We start from the raw sequence: 27,162 nt of genomic DNA, 5'->3' as shown, positions 1-27,162 counted from the left end.
CTTTAAGAGCAAGACCCCGGAAGTAAAGCGGCAATGTTGTACTTCCTTTTCCGGTTAGGTCTCTTCGTCGTCGGTAGCGTGGATTTCATCACACGGGCTCACAAAGTGACCAAAAAATGAACGTCCCGGCATTTATCGACATAACGGAGGAAGACCAGGTAACGTTTTGAGCCCTGAATGCAAAGTTGTATTCTTATTCTCACCGTGGATGACCTCAGCGGTAAATAATATCTAGCGAAATTGTTAGCAAGCTAGTTAGCTAATATGCTAACCGTATCACCAGTGGGTACAAGCGGTAACTAAAAAGCGTGGCGTGAAACACAGTAAAGAAGTGCCTTCTGTTTCCATAAATGGCAAGTTGTCATTGTATCTAACCGTCTTTTAACATAAGTTGTGTGCATTTTCGTCACGCTGTAGGTTGATTGGTAACACTAAATTGGCCCTAGTGTGTGTGAATGTGAGTGTGAATGTTGTCTGTCTATCTGTGTTGTCCCTGCGATGAGGTGGCGACTTGTCCAGGGTGTACCCCGCCTTCCGCCCGAATGCAGCTGAGATAGGCTCCAGCACCCCCTGCGACCCCTAAAGGGACACGCGGTAGAACATGGATGGATGGATGGACGGATTGTAATTAAACGCACTGTCACATATGGCAACGTTGTTGGGAGGGCTTCGTATGTGAGCTACTTTTCCGTGTTTTTAGTTCGTTAGGAAACGAAAGTATGTAACACCATCACTGTTATTTATTCAGTCATTCATGGGAGCTTATTTATTATTCATAGGCGTCAGAACTCAGAGCCTACCTCAAGTCCAAAGGAGCTGACATCTCGGAGGAGAACTCTGAAGGTGGACTTCACATAGATTTGGCTCAGATCATCGAGGCTTGTGATGTCTGTCTGAAGGATGACGATAAAGGTACGCACTCTTAATATATTAAAAAAAACTCCATCTGTTTCCTGCACCACTTGTCCTAATGAGTGTCATGGGTGAGCTGGAGCCCATCACAGCTGGCTTTGGGCATGTAGCGAGGTACACTCTGGACAAACTATTAATCGATTTAAACTATTATACAAACATGGGGTCTGGTTCAAATATAGAGATGAGGGTCTTTGAAATGACCTGCTGTTGTACTCTATCTGAAAGTGTTAACATTTGCTCAATGTTTCCTTAACAATATTGCTATGTTGTCTATTACCATTGTTGGCATTTTGTCTATTACCATTGTTGGTATATTCATTCTTCCTACATTGTTGATACAAATTATTGTTACAGTGTAATAATTATTGTTACCTGTGGTAATGCTACTATGATACAACATTTGTATTATAATCCTTAAACAAAGTAACAGTGAAACTCAATGGAATAATCACTGAATGGAGAACTGAGGGTGGGATTAAATAAATTATCTTCTTCCCACTCCCTTTCAGGCAAAACTGGACAATCATGCATTACATACTGTACATTACCTTTTGCACTATATTAATTTATATTATTATGTGTTGTCAACTTTGTACTTTTTTTTATGTCATTGTCTGAAATAAATAAATGAAAGAAAGAAAAAAGACTTGTCACCAGCCAATCACAGGGCACATATAGACAAAGCACCATTAGCAATTACAATTTAGACGCTCCAACCTAACCTGCATACATTTGGGATGTGGATGGTGGCCAGAGTACCTAAAAGAAAGCCCATATAAACATGGAGAGAGAACATGAAAAATAGAAAAATGCTCCAAATTGTATTTACAAATTGAACATAATCTGTTGTTAGGCTGCATGATTAATAGACATCAATATTTTAATTGGTGTGACAATGTAAGACAGATGTTTTTCTTTCTCCATTGTCACCGGCATTTGAGTGAAAGACGTGTTCGCCAATCAGGATTTCTGAGCCTCGTGTTTTTTGCCTCTCGCTTCAAGTAGAGAGAAATAGGTCTCCCTCTGTGAATCGCTGTCAGCACCTCCATCCATCCATTTTCTACCGCTTATTCCCTTCGGGGTCGCGGGGGGCGCTGGAGCCTATCTCAGCTACAATCGGGCGGAAGGCGGGGTACACCCTGGACAAGTCGCCACCCCATCGCAGGGCCAACACAGATAGACAGACAACATTCACACTCACATTCACACACTAGGGCCAATTTAGTGTTGCAAATCAACTTATCCCCAGGTGCATGTCTTTGGAGGTGGGAGGAAGCCGTAGTACCCGGAGGGAACCCACGCAGTCACGGGGAGAACATGCAAAATCCACACAGAAAGCACCTGAGCGTGTTTAACAGTAAAATACGCAGTGAGCTCTCTTTTCAGTCATTCACAATCGTTGTCTCGGTGGGCAAAGAGACAGAAAGTACAGAGAGCCTTACGACTCGCCAGTAAGGGATTAAGCAAAGAAACTAAAATTAGGAGGAAACATTTTTGATTACAAAGCCAAGTGTCTTGTTCTGGAAATATTTCATCTTCAAATGAGCCCATCAACAAACGAGTGAGATTTCCGTGATCATGTGATGACAACAAACAAAAAGACAATGTCTGACCTAGTTTTTCTTAGTTGGAAAAAATGCACTTTAAGATGTTTTTGGATTTGGATAAATTGTGCAGCCCTACTCAGTGGCCTAGTGGTTAGAGTGTCCGCCCTGAGATCGGTAGGTTGTGAGTTCAAACCCCGGCCGAGTCATACCAAAGACTATAAAAATGGGACCCATTACCTCCCTGCTTGGCACTCAGCATCAAGGGTTGGAATTGGGGGTTGAATCACCAAAAATGATCCCAGGGCGCATCCACCGCTGCTGCCCACTGCTCCCCTCACCTCCCAGGGGGTGATCAAGGGTGATGGGTCAAATGCAGAGAATACTTTCGCCACACCTAGTGTGTGTGTGTGTGACAATCATTGGCATTTTAACTTGAACTAATCTGTTGCATCAATGATGCCTCTTTATTTACATGTGGACATTCTCTCTGTTTTGCTCTGCAGATGTGGAGAGTGTGATGAACAGCATCGTATCCCTGATGTTGATCTTGGAGACAGAGAAGCAGGAATCTCTCATTGAGAGTTTGTGTGAGAAACTGGTCAAGTCTCGTGAAGGAGAGCGACCTTCCCTTAGGATGCAGTTGTGAGTCCTTTTCTCCACTTCTCTTATTTTGCAATCATAAGCTGCTTTTGACATACATATCATCATCTTACGATACATTAGATTTAAAAAAGATTACTTAGAAAACACAATGCGTATGTTAGGTGTAAGGTGTTTATTATTTATTTTATTGTGTTATTCTTTTAATCTATTGCCACTGTTATTTAGTGAATTCCTGTACCCCTTTTACCACCATTTTCTAGCCTTTTGTTTGTTGTATTTGAGTTGGGCAGTTTATTTGCCAAAATAATTGAGTAGAAATGCTATTGTAGAGGCTCTGTGTTGTATATCGATCTTCCTTTACTGCCACAGCTCCAAGCGGGGTGCTAATCCACATATTCTGGATTGAGAGTTAAGTGTGCTAGCCACTAGGCTAAAAGCCCGAGCTGTTAACTCTTTGAAATTGTCAGGGGGTGAGGTTTACCAACTTTCATATGGCCCAGCCACTCTGGCTGGCCTCCGTTGCACTATATACAGCAAGCATATACAACTTTTAAAAATTGAAAAAGTAACTGTTTGATGCATAGCAACTTGACTGATAACTGCAGTATTTTCTGCTGTGTGCTGTAAGACCAGTTGTAGTACTTTAAACAAGACTTCGGCAAACTTCAGTTTTTTCCAATGTAATGTCCGTTTTTTAAATATGTAATTGGGTGCTACCTTTTCGTTCCAGGTTGAGTAACTTGTTCCACGGTATGGATGAAAATGCTCCAGTCCGATACACAGTCTTATGCAGCCTCATCAAAGTGGCAGCTGCCTGTAATGCCATCACCTTCATCCCGACTGACCTCGATCAGGTAAAAAAAAAAAATCAGAAGCTATAGTTTGATGTTTTTGCCTAGAGTTTCAGTTGTATTAGTTGCTCTACTGCACCCTTTCGAATCATACTTATTCTGTTGGTCAGGTGGCCAAGTGGATAGTCGACTGGAATTTGAATACAGAGAAGAAGCACACTCTCTTGAGGCTGGTGTATGAAGCACTGGTGGACTGCAAAAAAAGGTAGCAGAATAGTTGCTCGTAGAAATACAATAAATATCATATGGATAAAACCCGCAACCCTGACCAAGAGCTCTAAAAGCAGGTGTGTTTCATTTTCCCTTTAGAAATGAGATTACACAGCAAAATGAGGAAAATGGAGCAAAATGCATACTGAAACATAAAAATGAAATGTTGGTACTAATGGCTAATAACACAACAAAAACACACTTTGTCCTTAAGTATATAGAAGCATTTTTTAGCTTTGTGTAGTAATACATATGTAAAGGAGGTGGAGTACAGGTAACATATTTTCAAGGTTGGCAGGTTTGATTTTGGTTAATTCAGAGTGACATTTCCAAGAGGCACTGTATGTGATGTAACAACATGTTTTATTATGGTGGTCATTTCGTGTAGAATTACATTGTATCATACAAAGAGCTGTTTTGTCCCTTTTTACCCCTCGCATGTAACTGGAAAGTATTCAATCACCGCCTTTTAATTTACAGTGAAGCTGCAGCCAAAGTGATGGTGGAATTGCTGGGAAGTTACACAGAGGACAATGCTTCACAAGCACGTGTTGACGCACACAGGTGAATTTACACCCTTCTCCCTGTAGTCATTTATCGTCACATCTGCATGTACGTCCTCATTTACCTTTCCCTCTGTGTGTCTGTGTGCCTTCTTTTTTAGATGCATTGTCCGGGCCCTCAAAGATCCCAACACCTACCTCTTTGACCACCTGCTTACTCTCAAACCAGTGCGCTTCCTGGAGGGAGAGCTCATCCATGACGTGAGTGTTAAAAGTACAAATTTGGATTTATTGTAGTAGGTATAGCCGTTCCATTGTGGAGACAAATAATATTTCTAACTTAAGCTGTGCTTTATCATCTTAGCATACATTTTGTAATAATAATAATAATAACTGGGATTTATATAGCGCTTTTCTAAGTACCCAAAGTCGCTTTACATGTAGAACCCATCAATCATTCACACCTTGTGGTGGTAAGCTACTTTCATAGCCACAGCTGCCCTGGGGTAGACTGACTGACTGACTGATTGTACACAATAAATACAACATGATGTTGACCATGTCACTTTTTTCTCTATTTGTTTTACAGCTGTTAACCATCTTTGTGAGCGCAAAGCTAATATCATATGTCAAGTTTTACCAGGATAACAAAGACTTCATTGACTCTCTAGGTAAGTACATTGATTATACTGTATGCTGTCAAGCACACAGTAATAATATTAAAGAGTTTCATGGACACATTGAAATGAATAAAAGATGGTAATGCAGTGGTATCTCAACTATTTGTAGTACTATTTGAGATTCGAGCAGTCTTTCTGCTTTTTGTCATGCTTTAATTTGCGTTTATTATTTGAGCTACAATTTTCCCTGCTACAATCTTCCCTGCCGCTAGATGGCATAGCAAATGCCACAGTAAACGCAGCACAATCTGCGCAAAAACATTCGGTTTTATCATTAGCTTATAGCTAGAGATCGACATATTTTTGTTTTCCAACCATTGCAAATCAAACCTTTAGCAACGGTCTAGCTTCCACAGCCTTCTAGCTGGTTAGCTCCTCCACAGACCACAGCTCAGCTTCTTGCGCATGCCTGAAGCAGCTCCGGGTGTACAGGGCGGTCTGTCGCTCTGCCGCGCTACAAACCGGCGGTGTCTTTAGTCCCACTGCCGTACAGTACAGCCTGATGTGATAGCAGCCTAAACCTCCCAACACATTGCCTGAAAAGCGTCCACTCTTCTCCTTCACTACACTGATTTTGGGAGATAGTATAACTAGGAATATCCGCTGTTGTCCAAGCCTTATTGACCAGCCGTCCTTTGATAACTACCGTATTTTCCGCACTATAAGGCGCACCGGATTATTAGCCGCACCTTCTATGAATTACATATTTCATAATTTTGTCCACCAATAAGCCGCCCCGGACTATAAGCCGCGCCTACGCTGCGCTAAAGGGAATGTCAAAAAAACAGTCAGATAGGTCAGTCAAACTTTAATAATATATTAAAAACCAGCGTTCTAACAACTCTGTTCACTCCCAAAATGTACGCAAATGTGCAATCACAAACATAGTAAAATTCAAAATAGTGCAGCGCAATAGCAACATAATGTTGCTCGAACGTTAATGTCACAACACACAAAATAAACATAGCGCTTACTTTCTGAAGTTATTCTTCATTCGTAAATCCTTCGTCTTCGGTGTCCGAAGTGAAAAGTTGGGCAAATTTACGATCCACTGGCAGATGTTGGCGTCGTCTGGCGCTGCCTCCTCGTCTTAGTGAAGGTGTGTTCGCCTTCTGTCTTCCATTGTTCCCACGCAGTTAGCAGTCTAGCTTCGAATGCCCTGTTGACACCAATATCTAGCGGCTGGAGGTCTTTTGTCAATCCACCCGGAATGACGGCGAGTATTGAATTAAGCGTGTCAGCGTGTCTCTCAATGTGCTGTTATGAGCTAGCAAATATAACAACTACACTACCCAGCATGCAACGATAGTTACGAGCATGCGCGGTAGCCCTGAGAAGTTCCCACGCAGTTAGCAGTCTAGCTTCGAATGCCCTGTTGACACCAATATCTAGCGGCTGGAGGTCTTTTGTCAATCCACCCGGAATGACGGCGAGTATTGAATTAAGCGTGTCAGCGTGTCTCTCAATGTGCTGTTATGAGCTAGCAAATATAACAACTACACTACCCAGCATGCAACGATAGTTACAAGCATGCGCGGTAGCCCTGAGAAGTTCCCACGCAGTTAGCAGTCTAGCTTCGAATGCCCTGTTGACACCAATATCTAGCGGCTGGAGGTCTTTTGTCAATCCACCCGGAATGACGGCGAGTATTGAATTAAGCGCGTCTCTCAATGTGCTGTTATGAGCTAGCAAATATAACAACTACACTACCCAGCATGCAACGATAGTTACGAGCATGCGCAGTAGCCCTGAGAAGCGATGTTGTATGCTGGGAGTTCGAATGTGGTTATGAGCACGCTGTGAGAAAACGTTGAGAACTCAGTTAACACGCCTCGTCTGCATTATTTATAATTAGACAGACAACACACTTAATAGGAGCCATTTGGGGTCTTTACATAAACACACAAATGGAAATGAAACGTCACATATCCCAGCATGCACCGCGCGCTTCTTCTACGGGGAAAAAAGATGGCGGCTGTTTACCGTAGTTGCGAGACCTAAACTTTATGAAAATGAATCGTAATAAAGCGCACCGGGTTATAAGGCGCACTGTTAGCTTTTGAGAAAATTTGTGGTTTTTAGGTGCGCCTTATAGTGCGGAAAATACGGTATGCTCTTTTTACATGTTTGACCCAATTTCAAAATATTTTTAGTCTGTTCTAAGTCCTCTTCAGTCTGCTGGCAGAGGTTAATACTTTACATTATCAGGGCTCGAATTTAACAACGGCAACCTCAACATTTGCCGCGACCGCCCTTGTGACTTGCAGTAATGCCCTACAAAATTGACCGCCCTTGACTTTTTCCTTGTTAATGGACTAGGGATGTAACGATAATCGGTATAATGATAAACCACGGTAAAATTCCAGACAGTGAGTAATTTTAATTTTACTGAAAAACCATCATTTATTAATGCATTTTAGGCAACTGCTCACTTCCTGAATACTGATGCGCCGCAGCATCTGTGCATGCGCACTAGAGCCGTTTGGCTCGGGAGACATGGCGGCGGCTTCATGGACTTAGCATTGAAAATGTTCCCTCCGGGTTAACGGAGCCGATCGCTTCATTTAAAACGCGTGTACTTCCGCGGAGTCTCAGTGTGCGATTAATAGCGCTATGCTGTTGGAGGAAAAAACTAATTTGGTGTTGCAGTTTAATTTTGAACGTGCGGTTAGCGTCATCCGTCAGCTGCTGGGAGTTACCGTGCAGCAGGCGATGTGTTGGGAACGTTGCCACAACTTGTTTATAAAGTCTTTAAGTTTGTTTACTGGGATGTTCACTTGTCCTTTATTCAACTGCTAACTTTATCAGTGTTCAAATAACATCAATACTAGCTAAAATGTTTTGTCATCTCATCGAATTGAAAGCAGGCTGAGTTGTCAGTGAGGCACAAAGTTTGTGTGTTAGATGTGTGAGTTAACACTCCTCATTTTTGTTGGCCAATCTGCTGCACTGAAGTACATGGTTGTTGTTGAAGAACAAAGCTTGTTTATTTGACTTTATCTTCATTAGCCAGACTGCTTTGTGTTTTATATTGATATCAAAAAGTAAACATGATGTTTTTCACATTAGTTGTGTTTTTTTCATTCCACAAAGTAATCACTTTAATAATCATTCATGTGACAGCATTTTGTTAATGTTTTATGGTGTATAATTGATTCCTATATGACAGATTTCTGCTCAAACTCTCAATGGATCTGTCCTGATACAGCATGTACATGTACATGTGTGTACATAACTTTAAAAATACCTCTCTATGAAAATGTAAAAATAGAGATAAAGGCGTCATGTAATAAAAAATCTGACACGCTGATACTGTTAATGAACAAAAACACTAATATTCGTTTTTAAATATATAGATCTAGAATCTAGAGCATTTTTATCAGATATTACATGATGGCGTCGTGTTCCCATCCCAACACTGTTTTACCAAACATAGTGAATAATCATGATTAATAATCGAGATTTCAATATTGACAAAAATAATCTTAATTATTATTTTGCCCATAACCGTGCAGTCCTATGTGTAAGACTAGACCTCATATATGAACACTATTTTTATCTATATGGACAAAAAGTACAGTTACGTCTTACGTCAAGAGTGCCATATTGCAAATTTTTCACATTTATTTTTATGAATTTATAGTGTTTTGTTTCTGCCATATAACTTTGTTTATAATGCTTGTGTTGCTTTCATATGCACATTCAACTTTCTACTTGAGATACATATATACATTTTGAATGTGTTTGTTTTTTTAGAAATAAAACTTGTTTAAAGGATTTCAGTATAAGTAGTTTTAGAAAATTTTGAGCTTATTTAAAATTACTGTGATAATAATAACCGTGATATGTAATTTTCATACCGTGACATCCTTATAATAGACAATTGTAATGTAATTGTTTCGTCAAATAATTTGATAAAAACACCCCGACATTACTTTTTTTTTTACATTTTTAACTGTTATTGGTATAAACAACGTGGGCGCAGCCATTTTGGAAGAGTGTGTCAAAGATAACCAACAATGAGAACAGCCGAGTTATTCTGAGATTTTCCGAGAGATACACTAGTTGCATCAGGGTCTGGAAGGACGTCAGGTGTTTAGGTCAGGCATATGCCCCCTAGACCGGCCAAAATGGCGCCCCTGCCTCGAAAGAAAATAATGTTTGCCTTGGTGCCCTAAAATATGAACCCTCCTTTAAGGCAACACCTGCCTTGACCTTAAAAAGTTAAAATTTGAGGCCTGCACTATTATTCCATTACTAAATTAAACTACTGTAGTTTTTTATACTGCTGTTTTTTCAAACAATATTTCTAATCTCAAACTTTGTTTTTCTTTATAGAAGGCATGTTGCATGTTAAAATTGTGCCGTTTTGGGAGGGCGAAGCTTAGATTAAACTAAATTAAATTAATTTCAATGGGTGATGCTGATTTGAGATGCGAATGTTTCGAGTTTTAAACTCGATCATAGAACAAATTGAGCTCATTAGTTGAGGTATCATGCGCTAGCAAAACAAAGTTGTAGAATTGCAAGGATAAAAGATCATGTGATATTATGAGGGAAAAAAATTATAATTTTACAAGAATGAAGTTGTAAAGCTAAAGCATTAGAGGAGAACTTTAAGAATACACAAATCAGTTTTAATCTGTAAAAATGTGTGATTGTGTCATTGATTTGATCCACATCATCAACACACATAGCTTCGACCAATTTAGTTTTTCTTTACCTTATTAATTTTAAAACATTCTGAACTCAATGATGCTGCTGATGTTGGTGTATTTTTAAGAAGAAAAACTCTAAACAATCATGTTTTTGCTCCAAATTCTAATGTAGATAAAAAAATTAACATGTCTTATATTGAATACAGTATTTGAACTGATGGAGATAGTCCAATTTTAACAATCTGCTCCTGGAACTGTTTGGCATTTTTAAAGAGGGAGAAGAAGAGAGAAAGTTGTCCTTTTTTTCCAAATTATTTTTTTCAACTTTTAATACTTAGACTCTATTTTTATACAAATCACAGCTTTTTAAAACAAGCTGTGTGTTTTTCAAATATTGAGCCAGCTTACAGCCGTCAGTTGACTCGGAAGTGGAATGTGCACGCGTCAGCAACAATGTGGCTGGCCCTCACCACTGCAACATCAGATGAAATTACACACATGTAAGGGATGCACTCCCCCAAATGTGCCGTGGTGTTTGTGTTAATAAGTAGAATCCTTGACTGTGTTGCTCTTTCATGTAGAAGTAATCATCACTGGGGAAACTCCCATAGTCAAGAGTAATGGCCTGTGACGGTTTAGTGTCTAATGATTCCTGTTTCACATTTTCCCCACAGGCCTGTTACACGAGCAAAACATGGCTAAGATGCGTCTGCTCACGTTCTTGGGCATGGCGGTGGAATTCAAGGAAATCTCCTTTGACACCATGCAAGAGGAGCTGCAGATTGGAGTGGAAGACGTTGAGGCTTTTGTCATTGATGGTAAAGGAGCTTCATGCATTTTCATTCAGTATGACACATCTCACAAAAGGGATGGGTACTTGCTCAGTGGCTGAGTGGTTAGAGTGTCCGCCCTGAGGTCGGTAGGTTGTGAGTTCAAACCCCGGCAGAGTCATACCAAAGACTATAAAAATGGGACCCATTACCTCCCTGCTTGGCACTCAGCATCAAGGGTTGGAATTGGGGGTTAAATACCCAAAAATGATTCCTGGGCGTGGCCACTGCTAGCTCCCCTCACCTCCCAGGGGGTAAGGGTGATGGGTCAAATGCACAGGATAATCTCACCACACCTAGTGTGTGTGTGACAGTCATTGGTACTTTAACTTTTAACTTCAATTCAGTTCCACAATCTACCGGTAGTACTGATGTAGTTAACTGAAGCAACCACACCGAAAAAACAAATGGCTATCAGTGCCTCGTTTCAGTGCTAAATGAATGCGGATTCAGCCACCTGCAACAAATGCTTGGCGGTGAAATTGTGCAAATAACGTTTTGTAAGTAAGTAGCGTCCTGATAGGACAGAGTCTGACACTATTTAAAAACTTTATTCCCGGCCTTAGCTTGCCAACAGTAACCCTCACAACACTGCTAGTGCTAACCAGTAGCCACAACAACAACAAAGTACGCATATGTACAGTAAACAATACCCATTGGTTGGGCATCGTTTGAATTTGGAATGATTCTTACTCCATCTTTCAGTTTCCATTCCGGTTGTTTTAAGAGGCAGGGTCAAAATGTACCATGAATTTCTCATGAGGCTTTTTTCAACCAGTATATAAATGTCAGTCCTTTGAACTTAAATATAAATGTCATCAAGTTTCTCTCCATGGGAGTGCACTTTCACAAAAATGTCACTTTAATTTTGAAAAATAAATACAAGAACAATTACACATTTGTTGTTGTTTGTGTTAGAGATAGGGATGTTCCAGTCTGGGTATTATGCTGCTGATTCCAATACCAATCATCCATGAGTGAGATGGACCCATACAATCACATGTATTTAACTGTATTTTTGATTTGTATATGGTGAGTAGGGCTGGGCGATATATCGCGGGTTTGTCTCTGTGCGATATAGAAAATTACTATATCGTGATATTCGAGTATGCGTTCTTACGCAGTTGCTTTTAGCTGCGGGCATTACACTACAGGCTCTCCTCGCTCTTTCCTGTTTCTCCTTCTCACAGACAGCAAGCGCAGCTTCTACACACGTCACATACTGTCACGACATATGTCACATACGTATACGCCCTCTCCCAGCAAAGAGGTAGCAGCATTGCTAACGCTAGCTGTGATGCTAGCGGTAATACAAGAGAAAGAAGGTGCGAATCTGGTAACAAATGAAGGAATAATGAATTCCCCCAAAAAACAGCAGGGGGTCCATCGTCTGGCGGTGGTTTGGCTTCAAGTGGGAATATGTCGAACAGACAACCGTAATTTGTCAAGTGTGGGGCGAAAGCGTTGCTATAAAAAGTAGCATTACTGCTCATATGTAGCATCATTTGAAAAGTCACCTGCTAGAGAATGAACAGTGCTTACTCCGCATGTCAACATCTCCGTTTGGTGCCACACGCCCACACCATCAAAATGCCTAGGCAAACATTTTCAGATCAACACCGTATGAAAAAAATAGTGATTTTCTTAGTTGTGATTTCCTTCTCTGCATGAAAGTTTAAAAGTAGCATATATTAATGCAGTATGAAGAAGAATGTTTTAATGTAGACACATAGAATCATCATACTGCTGTGATTATATGCATCAAGTGTTCATTCAAGGCTAAGGCAAAATATTGAGATATATATCGTGTATCGCGATATGACCTTAAAATCTTGCGATTTAAAAAAAAAAGGCCATATCGCCCAGCCCTAATGGTGAGTGCTATTGACAGTTTAACTATATCAACACAATATGTAAACTAGTTTCTTGATTCCTTTACTTATATACAATTATTTAAGCTAAACAAAGTCAATTGTATACAATAACAAGACAAAATCAAAACTTCTATTCACCTCTCATTGAAATCCTTTGGTTTTTGCCCTCAAAGTACTCCTGTGTCTTGGGAATCATTCCCTGAGTTTGTAAATACTAACAAAAACGACCAAAACAAATAAGATTTGGGGAAAATCTAAATGTCTGTATTGATCATATACTGATAATACAATTGGGATCAATCGGTCTTCTCCTTACGTGTACGCATGGCAGTGGCCACGAAACAGAAAATGAGCAGCCCAACAGTTGTTATATTTTCTTCTACTCTTATTAATTTCCTGTTAATATTTGCTTACTTTCTGCTGTAACGCAGTTCCATCTAAACTTCTTAATGATTACTAATCACTTATTTCTTCTGTTGTTTCTAGCTAGCTTAGCAGTTAGTTTGCCTGCACCTGCTTGTTTTTTTGTCTGTGTGTACCATGTTTAGCCTCGTCCTCCAGTGATAATAGTAGATGCAAGTGCTGCAGTTTATTTGCCACAATGGATGATTATCCACGTAGGGGAGCGTCTCCACCCTGTGTATAGAGATAGACAATTAGCTGTTAGCCGCCTATGTGGCAGCTGGTTCTTCCGGTCGACAGACTAATCTAAAATAGGAACCACCATTTAAAAATTTGGACGGTTCCGGAATGTATGTACCGATTCCATTTGATGCTCGATGCCCAAATTACAACAGCAAGTGATTAAGTTAAATGATAGTCACACACTAGTTGTGGTGAAATTACTCTCTGCATTTCACCCATCCCCTTGTTCTATCTCCTGGGAGGTGAGGGGAGCAGTTAGTGGCAGCGGCCGTGCTCAGGAATCATTTTGGTTATTTAACCCCCAATTCCAACCCTTGATGCTGAGTGCCAAGCAGAGAGGTAATTGGTCCCATTTTTATAGTCCTTTGCTATGACTCGGCCAGGGTTTGAACTCACGACCTACCAATCTCAGGGTGGACACTCTAACCACAAGGCCACAGAGCAGGCTATGTGGTCTGGGCAAATTATATATATACACAGGTAAAAGCCAGTAAATTAGAATATTTTGAAAAACTTGATTTATTTCAGTAATTGCATTCAAAAGGTGTAACTTGTACATTATATTTATTCATTGCACACAGACTGATGCATTCAAATGTTTATTTCATTTAATTTTGATGATTTGAAGTGGCAACAAATGAAAATCCAAAATTCCGTGTGTCACAAAATTAGAATATTGTGTAAGGGTTAAATTTTGAAGACACCTGGTGCCACAAACTAATCAGCTGATTAACTCAAAACACCTGCAAAGGGCTTTAAATGGTCTCTCAGTCCAGTTCTGAAGCCTACACAAACATGGGGAAGACTTCAGATTTGACAGCTGTCCAAAAGGCAACCATCGACACATTGCACAAGGAGGGAAAGACACAAAAGGTTATTGCTGAAGAGGCTGGCTGTTCTCAGAGCTCTGTGTCCAAACACATTAATGGAGAGGCAAAGGGAAGGAAAAACTGTGGTCAGAAAAAGTGTACAAGCGATAGGGATCACCGCGCCCTGGTCAAGATTGTGAAAAAAAACCCATTCAAAAATGTGGGGGAGATTCAGAAGGAGTGGACAGCTGCTGGAGTCAGTGCTTCAAGATCCACCACCAAGAGACGCTTGAAAGACATGGGTTTCAACTGCCGCATACCTCGTGTCAAGCCACTGTTGACCAAGAAACAGCGCGCAAAGCGTCTCACCTGGGCTAAGGAAAAAAAGAGCTGGACTGCTGCTGAGTGGGCCAAAGTCATGTTTTCTGACGAAAGCAAATTTTGCATTTCCTTTGGAAATCGAGGTCCCAGAGTCTGGAGGAAGACAGGAGAGGCACAGGATCCACGTTGCCTGAAGTCTAGTGTAAAGTTTCCACCATCAGTGATGGTTTGGGGTGCCATGTCATCTGCTGGTGTCGGTCCACTCTGTTTCCTGAGATCCAGGGTCAACGCAGCCGTCTACCAGCAAGTTTTAGAGCACTTCATGCTTCCTGCTGCTGACCTGCTCTATGGAGATGGAGATTTCAAGTTCCAACAGGACTTGGCGCCTGCACACAGCGCAAAATCTACCCGTGCCTGGTTTACGGACCATGGTATTTCTGTTCTAAATTGGCCCGCCAACTCCCCTGACCTTAGCCCCATAGAAAATCTGTGGGGTATTGTGAAAAGGAAGATGCAGAATGCCAGACCCAAAAACGCAGAAGAGTTGAAGGCCACTATCAGAGCAACCTGGGCTCTCATAACACCTGAGCAGTGCCAGAAACTCATCGACTCCATGCCACGCCGCATTAACGCAGTAATTGAGGCAAAAGGAGCTCCAACCAAGTATTGAGTATTGTACATGCTCATATTTTTCATTTTCATACTTTTCAGTTGGCCAACATTTCTAAAAATCCCTTTTTTGTATTAGCCTTAAGTAATATTCTAATTTTGTGACACACGGAATTTTGGATTTTCATTTGTTGCCACTTCAAATCATCAAAATTAAATGAAATAAACATTTGAATGCATCAGTCTGTGTGCAATGAATAAATATAATGTACAAGTTACACCTTTTGAATGCAATTACTGAAATAAATCAAGTTTTTCAAAATATTCTAATTTACTGGCTTTTACCTGTGTGTATATGTATATGTATGTATGTGTGTATGTATGTATGTATGTATGTATAATTTTTTATTTGTGTGTGTTTTAATCAACCTCCTACACTCTTTAACTTATTTTTGTGTGCAGACTTTTGCTCATAATGTTTATTCATTTTTTTAGCTGTCCGGACCAAGATGGTGTACTGCAAAATTGACCAGACACAGCAAAAAGTCGTTGTCAGGTAAGTGACAACAGTTTACCCAAATACTCTTTTTTTTTGTTCAGGTTAGTTAAAGCTTATAAAAGTTGTGAAGTGATAGCAGACAATCCAGTCTTAGTGAGTCATGTTCAATTTGCCTTTAATATCATGTAAGTAAGTAAAACGTGTTGCAACACCCCGCTCACACTTTAAGAAATGCTTTAAACTTTTGTGGCACATAGTTATCAATTAACCTGACTCTCGCCAGATCCTTATCGTTCGCTGAGCTGCACACATGAATCTGGGAGTTCTCAATAGGAGATGTATTTCAGGCGGCCTTGTAAAAAAATCATTGTATGTGATTGGATAAACCACTTCTCCGTTATCTTGAATGACGTGCGACTTCAACCACTCACATCGAAATCAACCCATGATGCTGATGAGAGCTGCGCTGGGAAATCCAAACCCGGTCGGAAGAAGAGCCAAAACATCCATGCCTCCAATAAATGCCTTAAAAACCGTTCTCTGTTCATCTTTTAAATAATTTAAATAATAATCGATGTCGCAAAACCGTTGCAATAGCAGAATCAATGTCAGCACACGACTCCTTGCTCCGTGCCGCCATTGTTGTTTGAATCAAACAGTCGCTTAGGCGCTACGTCACATGTATGAAATCTGCCCGGTAATCCTGATTGGTTCATTATTTTTTTGCTATCTGGAAGGAGTTTGCAATGCCCTCGAGCCCAGCCTTGTGTTGAGCTCAGCAAACTACGAGGGTCTGGCGAGAGTCACGTTAGTTATCAATGTCTGTAATCATACATTGTTTGACAAGCTAAACAAATCATATATTTGATGTTGGGTGCAAGAAGTACAATTGAACATTTTCAGCCCTTGTACAGAAGTTCATATAAATGACAGACAATGCAAAGGTTAAGGTAGAGGTTTGAATTTGAAAGTTGTTAAACTTTAGAATTATGTCTTACCAAAAAATTAGGGATGGACAATATTCTAAAACCTATATTGCAATATACAAACCCCATTTCCATATGAGTTGGGAACTTGTGTTAGATGTAAATATAAACGGAATACAATGATTTGCAAATCCTTTTCAACCCATATTCAATTGAATGCACTACAAAGACAAGATATTTGATGTTCAAACTCCTAAACTTTATTTTTCTTTTTGCAAATAATAATTAACTTAGAATTTCATGGCTGCAACACGTGCCAAAGTCCTTGGGAAAGGGCATGTTCACCACTGTGTTACATGGCCTTTCCTTTTAACAACACTCAGTAAATGTTTGGGAACTGAGGAGACACATTTTTAAGCTTCTCAGGTGGAATTCTTTCCATTCTTGCTTGATGTACAGCTTAAGTTGTTCAACAGTCCGGGGGTCTCCGTTGTGGTATTTTAGGCTTCATAATGCGCCACACATTTTCAATGGGAGATAGGTCTGGACTACAGGCAGGCCAGTCTAGTACCCACACTCTTTTACTATGAAGCCACGTTGATGTAACACGTGGCTTGGCATTGTCTTGCTGAAATAAGCAGTGGCGTCCGTGGTAACGTTGCTTGGATGGCAACATATGTTGCTCCAAAACCTGTATGTACTTTTCAGCATTAATGGCGCCTTCACAGATGTGTAAGTTACCCATGTCTTGGGCACTAATACACCCCCATACCATCACAGATGCTGGCTTTTCAAGTTTGCGCCTATAACAATCTGGATGGTTTTTTTCCTCTTTGGTCCGGAGGACACGACGTCCACAGTTTCCAAAAACAATTTGAAATGTGGACTCGTCAGACCACAGAACACTTTTCCACTTTGTATCAGTCCATCTTAGATGAGCTCAGGCCCAGCGAAGCCGACGGCATTTCTGGGTGTTGTTGATAAACGGTTTCCGCCTTGCATAGAAGAGTTTTAACTTGCACTTACAGATGTAGCGACCAACTGTAGTTACTGACAGTGGGTTTCTGAAGTGTTCCTGAGCCCATGTGGTGATATCCTTTACACACTGATGTCACTTGTTGATACAGTACAGCCTGAGGGATCGAAGGTCACGGGCTTACGTGCAGTGATTTCTCCAGATTCTCTGAACCCTTTGATGATATTACGGACCGTAGATGGTGAAATCCCTAAATTCCTTGCAACAGCTGGTTGAGAAAGGTTTTTCTTAAACTGTTCAACAATTTGCTCACGCATTTGTTGACAAAGTGGTGACCCTCGCCCCATCCTTGTTTGTGAATGACTGAGCATTTCATGGAATCTACTTTTATACCCAATCATGGCACCCACCTGTTCCCAATTTGCCTGTTCACCTGTGGGATGTTCCAAAAAAGTGTTTGATGAGCATTCCTCAACTTAATCAGTATTTATTGCCACCTTTCCCAACTTCTTTGTCACGTGTTTCTGGCATCAAATTCTAAAGTTAATGATTATTTGCAAAAAGAAATGTTTATCAGTTTGAACATCAAATATATTGTGTTTGTAGCATATTCAACTGAATATGGGTTGAAAAGGATTTGCAAATCATTGTATTCCGTTTATATTTACATCTAACACAATTTCCCAACTCATATGGAAACGGGGTTTGTACATTGCAGCATCCTGCGATAACGATATTGGATTGGAAACCGCAAAATCTATATGCAAGTTGGAAGCCAATTTGAGTCAGGCTTTGTGTTGTTTGGAGCCATGACACACTCACATGTTAAAGTTTGTGATGCATTGGATTAGTAAACATTTGTTGAAAGTTTGAGAACAAATGTGGGCGAGTGCTCATTGACACGGGATGATAATATGCAGACGTAAGTGTAGTACGTATAGGGATGATACTCGAAACCGGTTTTCCCAGTTGTTCGATAAGAAAAGAACGGAGTTCTCGGACTCGAATCCCTTCTTGAGAACCGGTACCCGTTATCGAGACCACTATAGTAAAGAAAAAGAGTTGGTTCTTTATTCGAATCCCTGGGAACGATACCCGTCCAGACCAGAAATGCCCTTTGAGACATCACAAGAAATGACGTCACTGAGCTCAGTCATTAGGTGCAGATGGGGAAATCAGGAAAAAATGGACCGGAAAAAGCGCTCCAAGGTGTAATAAAGTTCAAAACAAAAGGTATAATCCAATGAATAACTTTACTGAGAGATTTGAGCAGGGTACAAACACATGACAAACACTTTTACGACCAACCGGAAACATAGCAACCAGGCTAGCAACGCACCTCCTTTACGGCAGCTGTAGCAACGTTCTTAAAGCAACCGCAGCACATACATATACAGGTAAAAGCCAGTAAATTAGAATATTTTGAAAAACTTGATTTATTTCAGTAATTGCATTCAAAAGGTGTAACTTGTACATTATATTTATTCATTGCACACAGACTGATGCATTCAAATGTTTATTTCATTTAATTTTGATGATTTGAAGTGGCAACAAATGAAAATCCAAAATTCCGTGTGTCACAAAATTAGAATATTACTTAAGGCTAATACAAAAAAGGGATTTTTAGAAATGTTGGCCAACTGAAAAGTATGAAAATGAAAAATATGAGCATGTACAATACTCAATACTTGGTTGGAGCTCCTTTTGCCTCAATTACTGCGTTAATGCGGCGTGGCATGGAGTCGATGAGTTTCTGGCACTGCTCAGGTGTTATGAGAGCCCAGGTTGCTCTGATAGTGGCCTTCAACTCTTCTGCGTTTTTGGGTCTGGCATTCTGCATCTTCCTTTTCACAATACCCCACAGATTTTCTATGGGGCTAAGGTCAGGGGAGTTGGCGGGCCAATTTAGAACAGAAATACCATGGTCCGTAAACCAGGCACGGGTAGATTTTGCGCTGTGTGCAGGCGCCAAGTCCTGTTGGAACTTGAAATCTCCATCTCCATAGAGCAGGTCAGCAGCAGGAAGCATGAAGTGCTCTAAAACTTGCTGGTAGACGGCTGCGTTGACCCTGGATCTCAGGAAACAGAGTGGACCGACACCAGCAGATGACATGGCACCCCAAACCATCACTGATGGTGGAAACTTTACACTAGACTTCAGGCAACGTGGATCCTGTGCCTCTCCTGTCTTCCTCCAGACTCTGGGACCTCGATTTCCAAAGGAAATGCAACATTTGCATGGTTGGGTGATGGTTTGGGGTGCCATGTCATCTGCTGGTGTCGGTCCACTCTGTTTCCTGAGATCCAGGGTCAACGCAGCCGTCTACCAGCAAGTTTTAGAGCACTTCATGCTTCCTGCTGCTGACCTGCTCTATGGAGATGGATATTTCAAGTTCCAACAGGACTTGGCGCCTGCACACAGCGCAAAATCTACCCGTGCCTGGTTTACGGACCATGGTATTTCTGTTCTAAATTGGCCCGCCAACTCCCCTGACCTTAGCCCCATAGAAAATCTGTGGGGTATTGTGAAAAGGAAGATGCAGAATGCCAGACCCAAAAACGCAGAAGAGTTGAAAGCCACTATCAGAGCAACCTGGGCTCTCATAACACCTGAGCAGTGCCAGAAACTCATCGACTCCATGCCACGCCGCATTAACGCAGTAATTGAGGCAAAAGGAGCTCCAACCAAGTATTGAGTATTATACATGCTCATATTTTTCATTTTCATACTTTTCAGTTGGCCAACATTTCTAAAAATCCCTTTTTTGTATTAGCCTTACACAATATTCTAATTTTGTGACACACAGAATTTTGGATTTTCATTTGTTGCCACTTCAAATCATCAAAATTAAATGAAATAAACATTTGAATGCATCAGTCTGTGTGCAATGAATAAATATAATGTACAAGTTACACCTTTTGAATGCAATTACTGAAATAAATAAAGTTTTTCAAAATATTCTAATTTACTGGCTTTTACCTGTATATATACAACATATATGACATGATTTCCCTTTTTTAACTTTTGTTTTTCTTTCTTTGTAAACAAAACAAAATCACACTGTACCGTATTTTCCGCACTATAAGGCGCACCTAAAAACCACAATTTTTCTCAAAAGCTGACAGTGCGCCTAATAACCCGGTGCGCTTTATTACGATTCATTTTCATAAAGTTTCGGTCTCGCAACTTCGGTAAACAGCCGCCATCTTTTTTCCCGGTAGAACAGGAAGCGCTTCTTCTTCTACGCAAGCAACCGCCAAGGAAAGCACCCGCCCCCATAGAACAGGAAGCGCTTCACCCGCCCCCATAGAAAAGGAAGCGCTTCACCCGCCCCCGGAAGAAGAAGAAGAAAAAACGCGCGGATATCACCGTACGTTTCATTTCCTGTTTACATCTGTAAAGACCACAAAATGGCTCCTAATAAGCGATCCGGTTCATAAAAAGACGCAATCTCTCCATCCGCACACGGATTACTACCGTATTTCACAGCAACTGATATTCCTGTGAACCGCACTGTGGAACGGGAGCACGTACGGTGAATATTCGCACCACAGGGAATGAAGTCATCCTTCACTGTGGTTCTAGCTTGCCATGCTAACTTCCACTCATGGTGATATTCAAAAGGAAGACCTTGCCAAAAGAGACCTTTCCAGCCGGCGTCATCATAAAAGCTAACTCGAAGGGATGGATGGATGAAGAAAAGATGAGCGAGTGGTTAAGGGAAGTTTACGCGAAGAGGCCGGGTGGCTTTTTTCACACAGCTCCGAAGGCGAACACACCTTCACTAAGACGGGCAGACAGCCTCGGACGACATACGCCAACATTTGCCAGTGGATCGTAAATGCTTGGGCAGATATTTCGGTCACAACTGTGGTCCGAGCTTTCCGGAAGGCAGGATTCACAGAACAACAGCGACACTGACTCCCGATGACTTCTACGAGACGGAACCGGCCATTTTGGGTACCACGCTTGCGCAACTTTTCAATTCGGACACCGAAGACGAAGAATTCGAAGGATTTACGAATGAAGAATAACTTCAGAAGGTGAGCGCTATGTTTATTTTGTGTGTTGTGACATTAACGTTCGAGCAACATTATGTTACTATTGCTCTACACCATTTTGAATTTTACTATGTTTGTGATTGCACATTTGCGTACATTTTGGGACAGAGTTGTTAGAACGCTGGTTTTCAATATATTATTAAAGTTTGACTGAACTATCTGACTGTTTTTTTGACATTCACTTTAGCGCAGCGTTTTTTTGACATTCACTTTAGCGCAGCGTAGGCGCGGCTTTTAGTCCGGGGCGGCTTATTGGTGGACAAAATTATGAAATATGTAATTCATAGAAGGTGCGGCTAATAATCCGGTGCGCCTTATAGTGCGGAAAATACGGTATATGTGTTGTCTGTCTAATTATAAATAATGCAGACGAGGCGTGTTGGCTGAGTTCTTGACGTTTATTTTCACAGCGTGCTCATAACCTCATTCTTAGCTGCCGGGTAGCGACATGCAACAACACTTTTCGGGGCTACCCCGCATTTGCATGCTGGGTAGTGTAGTTGTTATATTCCCTAGCCTAGCTCATAACATCACATCTTTCTCCCTATAAAGAAATATTGTTAACTCAATAAAGTGTATTCCTTTTTATAGCTTTAACTTTTCATTTTTTAGCATTGTAACCACATTTGCAAACAACTTTTCTCTTCGTAGAATTTTCTTTCAATAAAGAAATAAAGTGCAAAAATGTCAAAGCATCATAACAAGCAGTTATGTCAACTAGCAGCAGAAGTGCACTTTTTGGAGAGCTGTATTATTTTAAGTTTTGTGCCCAAGGGACTGATTTTATTTAACACTATATTATTATTTCTACACCTATAGCAGTGGTTCTTAACCTGGGTTCGATCGAACCCTAGGGGTTCGGTGAGTCGCCCTCAGGGGTTCGGCGGAGCCTCCGTCGCGGAGGTCAAGACACACCTGACTCATCGTGTAAATAAAAACTTTTCCCTATCGGCGAATTATGGATACGGCAACAGCAAAAGTCACACAGATTTGCAGGTGTGTAATTTGTTGTGAGTTCATGCACTGTGTTGGTTGTGTTCTTTGAACAAGGTGATGTTCATGAACGGTTCATTTTGTGCACCAGTAAAAAAAACGTATAACTTTGTCTTGAATTTGAAAAAAACAAACATATTTTTCACTAAAGAAGGGTTCGGTGAATGCGCATATGAAACTGGTGGGGTTCGGTACCGCCAACAATGTTAAGAACCACTGACCTATAGAGATCACAGAGACAGGTTGTTTTTGTGTTACTGTATATATTTGTTTTTCTGAAAAATCCCACTTAATATACTTTGGGTAACAGTCAATATTTATTTATTTTATTATTATTTTTTAGGGGGGGGTAACAGTCAATATTTATTTATTTATTAGATTTTATTTTTGTCTTTATATAATAAAAGTGAGCTTTTGTTAAACCAAATAGTGTGTGTTTTTTCCATATGCAACAACCTATCTGGACTCGATAAGGAATCGGTTCGATAAGAGGATTCGATAATAGGCTCGAACTCGATAATTTCTTATCAAACATCATCCCTAAGTACGTACGACACCGCATGCATGCCCCATATGCGAAGGTCTGTAGTAGGTGTACGTAAATGGCAATTGTTCTTATTCATTGAATTATTAAGCTTAAATACTATGGAAGAAAGCAATTGATAACAAGAAAACAGTTCATATTGTAGCAAGTTTATTCTAAAAAAGAATAAACAAATAACAAATGAGACATCTATCAACATCATGCATCATTGCATTAAATTTTGATATACGTGACCGCTAAAGGTTTCCCCCAGGCTGCCAAGATACCTGTGGCGGTGGGGTCGTGGTCATCATGATGTCATTAAGTAATTTGCAAAACTTGCTATATTTGTTTCTTTAAAAAGGCTAAAAAAAATTATTTTTTTACAGGTTTAAAAACAAATCTGTTATGATTAATTAGTATTAACATATATTTTTTTAATGTTTTGCCATATTTTCAATTGTTCCTGCTTATCTTACAATATACTTAGTTGAGATTTTTTCAAGTGTCTAGAGACTTTTAATGAGTTTTTCTTAATTAATAACATCTAGCAACAAATAAAGCCTTTTTTCTGGTGTTATTGTGTGAAGGCCACAAGTTACAAAATGTAGTCTTGTTTATGTCCCTGGCAAAAGAGGCGAGCTCCAGCGAGCATGACGTCACACTTGCTTGTCACTGTTGCTTCAATTAGACATTCTCTTCTTAAACGTCGCCACTGTCCTCTTAATATTAGCGCATTTTGTTGATGGCTGTCAGCGGGTATATCTGAGATATATTAAAATTACGTCAACATTGCAGACATGCTGACAACTCTCCAGACAATGACGTGCATTTTGTTTACATCCGGTTTCCAATAATCAAAGTCTTTTATGGTGGTCGAGTTTTTGTCAATAGTGTGTAAATAATAGGATATATATATATATATATATATATATATATATATATATATATATATATATATATATATATATATATATATATATTGTAACAATCCGCTGGTGTTCATGTTTTAAGTTTGAGTGATTTAGATTTGATGTTCGTTTTTCCCCATGTTTGCAAACACGCTATCCGGGCCTTGAAAGGTAATTGGCGGAGAATGAGGACATGTTGTGCGTCTGGGGAAGCGCGTATATGAAAGTGTTTGCATGGGCAGTAACACCTGTTGGAATTGTGCCGTTTGTTATCATAAGATTGGTAATAAAAGTTAAAATAGCGTTGGACTTTGTGTGATTTCTTCTGGGGGCTACGATATATTATATTACATTTTTTAAAATGTCAAGTAAAAAAACTGTTATTTTCAAGGTGTGGCAGTAATAAGTGCTGTGGCGGTGGGCCACATTCAATAACATTAAGGGGAAGCCCTGCCTGCTATACAAAGAAAAATATATATATATATATATATTCCAGGATGCAAAGTAAGTAGCAGTTATAGACAACGTTTATAACACTATTGTTTTTTTGGGCCACTATAAACAGGTTTGACTGTACTGAATTAGGTTATGGGATATAGGGCTTGAAAGTGTGACGCAATGCTTCATAGGTCTTACTGCATTGGAATAACATCTTTACATTGGGATAAATGAAAGCATGCAAGCCTGTGTCCTAAAGTTGTTGTTTTTTTTTAACAAATTCTAAATATGTCACAAATGTGCGGCATCAATAACTGTCAGAATGGTTGTAATGGTCACTTCAGGACAAAAAAGAAGTTGGTGGGATTTGCCTCATTTTCAGTGCAAAAGCAAAGCTTAGGAACTGAGCAAAGTAACAGGCGACGAATGCCTGGAATATATCCAGGGTTTCCGCGGGGCATTAAAAAGCATTAAAAGTGATTAAATGGATTTTGCAAAAATTAAGGCCTTAAATGACATTTAAAAAATAGATGTCCAGATGCATTAGAATTGTTTATACAATTGTAAGACTGTGCCAATAATAATTAGTTAATCAATCGAACGGTGAATGAAAAACTACCAAGACAATTCTCACAACAGACCACAGCACCTATGTTCTGACATTCCCACAGTAAATTAGAGTTCCTTCATCTGCCTGACACTTTATACTTAACTTGCTATCTACTGTACCCATTTTATACAACTGTTAGGGTTAGAGATGTCCGATAATGGCTTTTTTGCCGATATCCGATATTCCAATATTGTCCAACTCTTAATTACCGATTCCGATATCAACCGATACCGATATATACAGTCGTGGAATTAACACATTATTATGCCTAATTTTGTTGTGATGCCCCGCTGGATGCATTAAACAATGTAACAAGGTTTTCCAATGTAAATCAACTCAAGTTATAGAAAAAAATGCCAACATGGCACTGCCATATTTATTATTGAAGTCACAAAGTGCATTACTTTTTTATAACATGCCTCAAAACAGCAGCTTGGAATTTGGGACATGCTCTCCCTGAGAGGGCATGAGGAGGTTAAGGTGGGCAGGGTTGGGGGGGCCGGGGTTGAGGTGGGAGGGAGTTGGGGGTGTATATTGTAGCGTCCCGGAAGAGTTAGTGCTGCAAGGGGATCTGGGTATTTGTTCTGTTGTGTTTATGTTGTGTTACGGTGCGGATGTTTGTCATTCTTGTTTGGTGTGGGTTGACAGTGTGGCGCATATTTGTAACAGTGTTAAAGTTGTTTATACGGCCACCCTCAGTGTGACCTGTATGGCTGTTGATCAGGTATGCTTTGCATTCACTTGTGTGTGTGAAAAGCCGTAGATATTATGTGACTGGACCGGCACGCAAAGGCAGAGCCTTTAAGGTTTATTGGCGCTCTGTACTTCTCCCTACGTCCGTGTACACAGCGGCGTTTTAAAAAGTCATACATTTTACTTTTTGAAACCGATACTGATAATTTTGAAACCGATAATTTCCTATATTACATTTTAAAGCATTTATCGGACATCTCTAGTTAGGGTGTTTAATGACTTAGCCTATTTTTAATTCATCTAAAGCAGTGGTCCCCAACCACCGGGCCGCGGCCCGCTACCGGTCCGCGGACTGATTGGTACCGGGCCGCACAAGAAATAAAAAAAAAAAATTATAATTTTTTTATTTTATTTTATTAAATCAACATAAAAAACACAATGTATACATTATATATCAATATAGATCAATACAGTCTGCGGGGATACAGTCCGTAAGCACACATGATTGTATTTCTTTATGGGGAAAAAAAACACAAAAAAAAAACAGGTCCGCAGCTACAAACAGGTTGGGGACCACTGATCTAAAGGATGCAAATATAATTGTATGATGCCTTTTTCTAAAATATTTAAATCAGTCATCCATTTCTGAACACATGCATCATTTGCATTCTTAATATGACGTTCATTTATTATCAATGAAACAAATTTTTAAATTGAATTCCGATTAAAAAATGTATCCTCCAGTGTGTGGCAATTATAAGGCATATTTTAAGAGGATATGCATTTTTAAAGAGATAACATTAAAAAAAAATGACTCCTGGGTACATTATATTGAAGGCTTTACGACTTTTGCGATTTACGACTTAGAATGCATAAAAGAAAAATGTGTTCTTGTCTCACAAGGATTGTGAATGATAGGTGAAATTGTATACATTGTACACAAAGCCTTTATCTAACAAATTTGTCTACCCAGCCCCCACAATGCATTGCAAAATCATGTGGCCTTTTGAGCCCTATCGTCATGGCAATTGTTGAGATTATTAGCCCTATTAGTCACATTTTTTTATTTTTCATCCCCAAAACAATGAAGACTTGACTTTTTATTGAGAGAAAAAAAAATAACAATTTGAATTGGATATCACATTGCCGTAATGATGCGAGAGAAAACACAATTATAGACGGTTAAGAAAGTGTAATTGAATAGCAAGCATATTTAATTTTGGAGTCAAAAGAAAATGTTTGTCTTCCCCCCCAGTCACAGCACATACCGCACCTTCGGGAAGCAGCAGTGGCAGCAGCTGCACGACTGCCTCAGCTCTTGGAAAGCCAACCTCGCCACCGTCAAGACCAGACTGCAAACTCTGTCGCCTTCCACCTAAATGTCACCTTCAGAATCCTGTTTCTCTTTCTACACAAATTCTCACACACCCTGAACTGCTTTTATATACATCCAATAAAAGAAACGGTGGAGATCAA

General features: G+C 40.0%; 1 protein-coding gene across 1 annotated transcript; it reads left to right on the top strand.

Moving 5' to 3' along the window:
- On the top strand, nucleotides 1-27,162 carry eif3m (eukaryotic translation initiation factor 3, subunit M). The gene is made up of 11 exons (XM_061964224.1): nucleotides 1-158; nucleotides 780-912; nucleotides 2,966-3,104; nucleotides 3,796-3,919; nucleotides 4,027-4,121; nucleotides 4,607-4,690; nucleotides 4,791-4,890; nucleotides 5,219-5,300; nucleotides 10,642-10,785; nucleotides 15,551-15,611; nucleotides 26,942-27,162. The coding sequence occupies exons 1-11, from the start codon at nucleotides 117-119 to the stop codon at nucleotides 27,063-27,065; spliced, it is 1,128 nt and encodes a 375-aa protein (XP_061820208.1). The 5' UTR covers nucleotides 1-116; the 3' UTR covers nucleotides 27,066-27,162.

The sequence above is a fragment of the Nerophis lumbriciformis genome, linkage group LG06, assembly GCF_033978685.3.
Source record: "Nerophis lumbriciformis linkage group LG06, RoL_Nlum_v2.1, whole genome shotgun sequence".
NCBI classification, from domain to species: Eukaryota; Metazoa; Chordata; class Actinopteri; order Syngnathiformes; family Syngnathidae; genus Nerophis; species Nerophis lumbriciformis.
Note: the sequence above shows the minus strand (reverse complement) of the source record. Positions and strands in the feature narration are given on the sequence as shown.